Below are 4,530 nucleotides of genomic sequence, written 5' to 3' on the forward strand. Positions count from 1 at the left end.
ATATAATAAACTTTATTATAATATATATATAATAATTATATAATTTATTTTGAATTGAAATTGAAGATAAATAAACTAACTTGTAAAACTTGTGGTGGTACATCGACGCCAATGGTAGACAAAGGCGTAGGAGGTACAGGCCTGGGATGTGCAGCTGCTGGTCTTTGTTGTTGCAAGCTTTGTCGAAACTCAGCTTCTCGTCTTTCTTGTTCTTGCAGCTGTTCTCGCATCAACTGCAATTTCAATTGCGTACGCGAGGTCGGTGTAGCGGTTTTAAATGTTGGTGGACTGAAATAAAATAATACAATAGAGAAACAAACAAAATTAATACGTCTGTATAAAAATATTAATCGTAATATTAACAAAATTGTTAACGAGACTAAATCAAATATAATATATATATAAAGATATATATGAACCATAAACAATAATAATAATAATATATAAATACAATTAAATTGTAATTTTATTGATTATTGGCAAATAAAAACGAATGACGAATAAATAATATTAATCGATAAGAATTTGTTGAAACGTTGTTTTTGTGTAACGAACAATAAAACAAATTAAAAATGTACTTGTTTAAAAAAAAAAGGAAGGAAAAAGCCAATTAGAAATCAATTAGAACGTCGACAAATCGAATAAACTCGTTCTCGATCGATTAAGTCTTGGTCGGTAAGGAAGAGAGAGAAAGAGAGAGAGAGAGCCATCAATTGAAATGAACTTCCAAAGCTAAAAGACATTCCCAATTTGGGAACTTAGCCAAGTTGTGGCCATAAGAAAACCAAAATAGAGGGATTGCGCAATTTGGACAGAGTTTTACTTCCCGTTTCTCGAGATGCTTCTATTTCTCTCCCCCCCCCTCTCTCCTTCTCTTCTTCCCATCCTCCCTATATCTCCCTTTTACTCATACTCAGAGGTTACAGAAATTCGCAATTTGACCGAAACCTTAAAATGTTCCTAAAAGTACACTTTAGTTTTCACATATATTTGTCATATAAAAATCAATTTGGATTTTTGTCCTAAAAAAAAAAGTGATCTTATCGAGAAATAAAATCTAAATACGATTGAATTCAATTAATGTATTATATATATATATATAAATAAAAAATTATTTATAATATTTAAATGGATAGAATAAAAAATTTTTTGTATATTTGTATAATAAATATATAAATACATTACAGAGATATGAATCTCCTTCTGTTCGGAAATGCACAATACAAATAAAGTACAAAACATTTACTTTATTTTATATGTTCATATTTTAGATTCCCCAAAATAATAAAAGAACAATATAAAAATTTCAACGACAATTGAAACCCACAATTAATGACCAAAAAGAATATATATATATTTTTATTTAACAAATAAATAAATAAATAAATAAATAATTGTTGTATAACAGATATATATTTATATATTGAAAATCATATTTAAGGTAACTCCAAAAAAACGATATATAAATACAATTATTTAGATCTAATATTAAAATTTATTTCTTTTGAACAAATTTATCCAAACTTTTCTGACAATCCAATATATAAAACAAACTGGTGTGTGTACTTATGTACGCACGTAAAAAGTTATACTTCTTTAGCGTACCTAAACGAACATAACCTAACCTCAAAAAAAAATTTCAATTATCTCGCGTACCAATATATAATACTCTACATTTGTCGAAAAAACAATAATATGATAAAATAAAATGAAGATATTAAATACCATTGAATAAAGATTTTAATTAAAATATCTACAATCTCTAATTTATTTATTTGCAAATAACTTCATGCCGTAAATTAATTTGAAATCACTTTTCCCGCGCATCGTAAATATCATCGACAACTTCGTGGTGTCGATTTTTTCGGTCGGATCTGACCTTCACTTTTCAAAATGTGCCAAAAGAAGGTATAACTTCAAAAAAACAAACAAACCTATAGAAAAATGTAAAACAAAGTTTAGAATAGGTGAACTTTATAATGTTGTAAGTGAGTATCCACTTAAAAAATGAAAGAAAAACGAAAATCGTGTCTCGAATACACCGTCTGTCTACCGTTCGATATAGATTATGCTAAATATGATAAATAGTATATGCTAACCGAGATAAGAGATAAATACGAGAAGAACCGTTCTCGTTTATTCAACAAACGAATCGTTTCTCCTTTATCGTTCGTTACCCACTTACCTGCACTCTCGGATTTGCTTCGACTAAACGTACGCGTATTACAAAACCTATTCAACATTTTTATTCTCTCTATCTACAAACGCTACCACCCTCCTACCTCTTCCCCCCTTCCACCCAATACTCAGACTATCATCCACCCTCTTCTTTTTATCTTTCTTTCTCTCTCTCTCTTTTACACACTCTCTTCGTATTTTCTGTTTGATTTTTTCTTTCTTTTTTCCTTTTGATATCTACACACACATATACATACACATAGAATTGCATCATTAACCCTTTGTACTCGAAGTTTTTCTACTACCATTTTTTCTTTCAATCATAATACCAATAACTCAATACAATTTCAATAGGAAAATCATATTGACATATTATAAATAAATGATATATTATATTATGCACATTTAAAGAAAAATCATAGAGTTAAGATATTGTAGACTCAATTGAATTTGTTTCAATTTTTGTTTTGTTTTGTTTTTTATTATCCCCATAGCTGAGCCCTCGAGTGCAAAGGGTTTAATTATTAAATATTACGAGAAGTAAATAATGTTAATTTGATTAATGACAAAGGTATTTCCTAATTAAAAAAAAAAAGAAACAAATGAAATAATTAATAAAGAAATGAATAAATTATTGCATCGTTCAATCGTATATGCATTTGTTGTATATGCAATTATAAGAAAAAATAATTAAAATATTATTCTATAAAAAGATGTGTGTGTGTGTGTGCATCTATTTAATGTGTTATATGTAAGAGTACAATAATTTATGTTTATAGAAGATCGTTATTATATTAAAGTATATATATATATAGAAGATATGTCAGTGGATTAAATTCGCGTTCAGTTGAGGTTGCATCGTTGCTGAACGCATAATGCAATTGTTATGCTGTCTAATCGCAAACTAGGAACAATGAGAAGACATTAGCATACATTCGTCGACTAATGATTGACTTAGTTGACGTATTCATAAATTTTCTATCCAACCATTTTTTATTATATTTTTTTTAATTAATATTTATATAAATCATACACCTATTCATTTGAATAAATCATTTTTATTTCTTCAAAACCAAGGGAAAAAAATATGATGTGACAAAAGAAAAATGAAAGAAGAAGGAAAGAAACCAAAGCGTAAAATATAAGTAATAATAAAATTCTATTTTTTATTAATCCCTTCTGTTGGTGGTGGTAGTGGTGGTGGTAATTTCATTTTAACGTTGATTTTGTGGTCGACTTTTACGATTACGACTTTAACGAAGGTTATATAGTTTTTCTTTTGGGATCGTTAAAACGTTATTTGCCATTAAGGTAAAGAATAAAAAAGAAAAAACCAAGAAAAAAAAAACACACACACACACAAAATAGGGAAAAACTGAAAAATAAAAAGAAATTGCGTAAAATGGTGTACAAAGTTTAAAGCATATATTTTCTATCTCTCTCTCTCTCTCTCTCTCTCTCTCTCTCTCTCTTTCTTTTTATTTCTGGCATAATTTGTCTCTATTTAAGTACCAACGCAACAAAGTAACACACACACACATATATATATAAAGAGAAAGAGAGAGAGAGAGAGAGCTTAAACTAAACTAGAATCGTAAACGTTTCCATAATCCGATTGCAACTGTTGAACTAGCGATTTGAATGTGAGCAAATGAAAATTCCTAGATAGGGGTATGGGAGTCAGGGGGTGGTGGTGGTGGTGGTGGTGGTGGTGGTGGTGGTGTGCTGCTGCAGCCAGTACCAAACCAACCAACCAGCATTGTTGATTTTAACGGATTAGCTAGGGTTCTAACGTAGCTTTAAAATATAACACGATGTACTCGAATATTCTACGAATTTGAGAGAATTAATCGTTTATGTTCGAACAATTAACTTGTCAAGAGGAATTTATATTTACTCGCACACGCACACACACATTTCAATATTAAATCTAATAGAAAAAAAATATATTTAACTATATCTCAGATAAGAAAGTTAAACGAAAATTAGGAAATAAATTTTAAACGTTAGTTATGAATATTCGTTATATTATTGTATTATATTTTAATATTATTTATCGTTTTAATAATAAATTGGGGAGAAATATTTTGTTTAATGTAAAAAATATTAATGGATGGATGGACTTGTCAAGAGGAATTTATATTTACTCGCGCACGCACACACACATTTCAATATTAAATCTAATATAAAAAAAAATATTTAACTATATCTCAGATAAGAAAGTTAAACGAAAATTAGGAAATAAATTTTAAACGTTAGTTATGAATATTCGTTATATTATTATATTATATTTTAATATTATTTATCGTTTTAATAATAAATTGGGGAGAAATATTTTGTTTAATGTAAAAA

At 28.2% G+C, this 4,530-nt stretch overlaps 1 protein-coding gene across 2 annotated transcripts in view; it reads right to left on the reverse strand.

The window, feature by feature from the left end:
- The window catches only part of LOC106790496 (microphthalmia-associated transcription factor), a 99,111-nt gene that overhangs the window by 67,772 nt on the left and 26,809 nt on the right, over positions 1–4,530 (reverse strand). For both annotated transcript variants that reach the window (XM_014755445.1, XM_014755446.1), the window contains exon 2: positions 81–288. In XM_014755445.1, coding sequence (XP_014610931.1) covers positions 81–288 — 208 coding nt within the window. The remainder of the gene's footprint in view (positions 1–80; positions 289–4,530) is intronic.

The sequence above is a fragment of the Polistes canadensis genome, unplaced genomic scaffold, assembly GCF_001313835.1.
Source record: "Polistes canadensis isolate GaletaPanama2010 unplaced genomic scaffold, ASM131383v1 scaffold_242, whole genome shotgun sequence".
NCBI lineage: Eukaryota > Metazoa > Arthropoda > Insecta > Hymenoptera > Vespidae > Polistes > Polistes canadensis.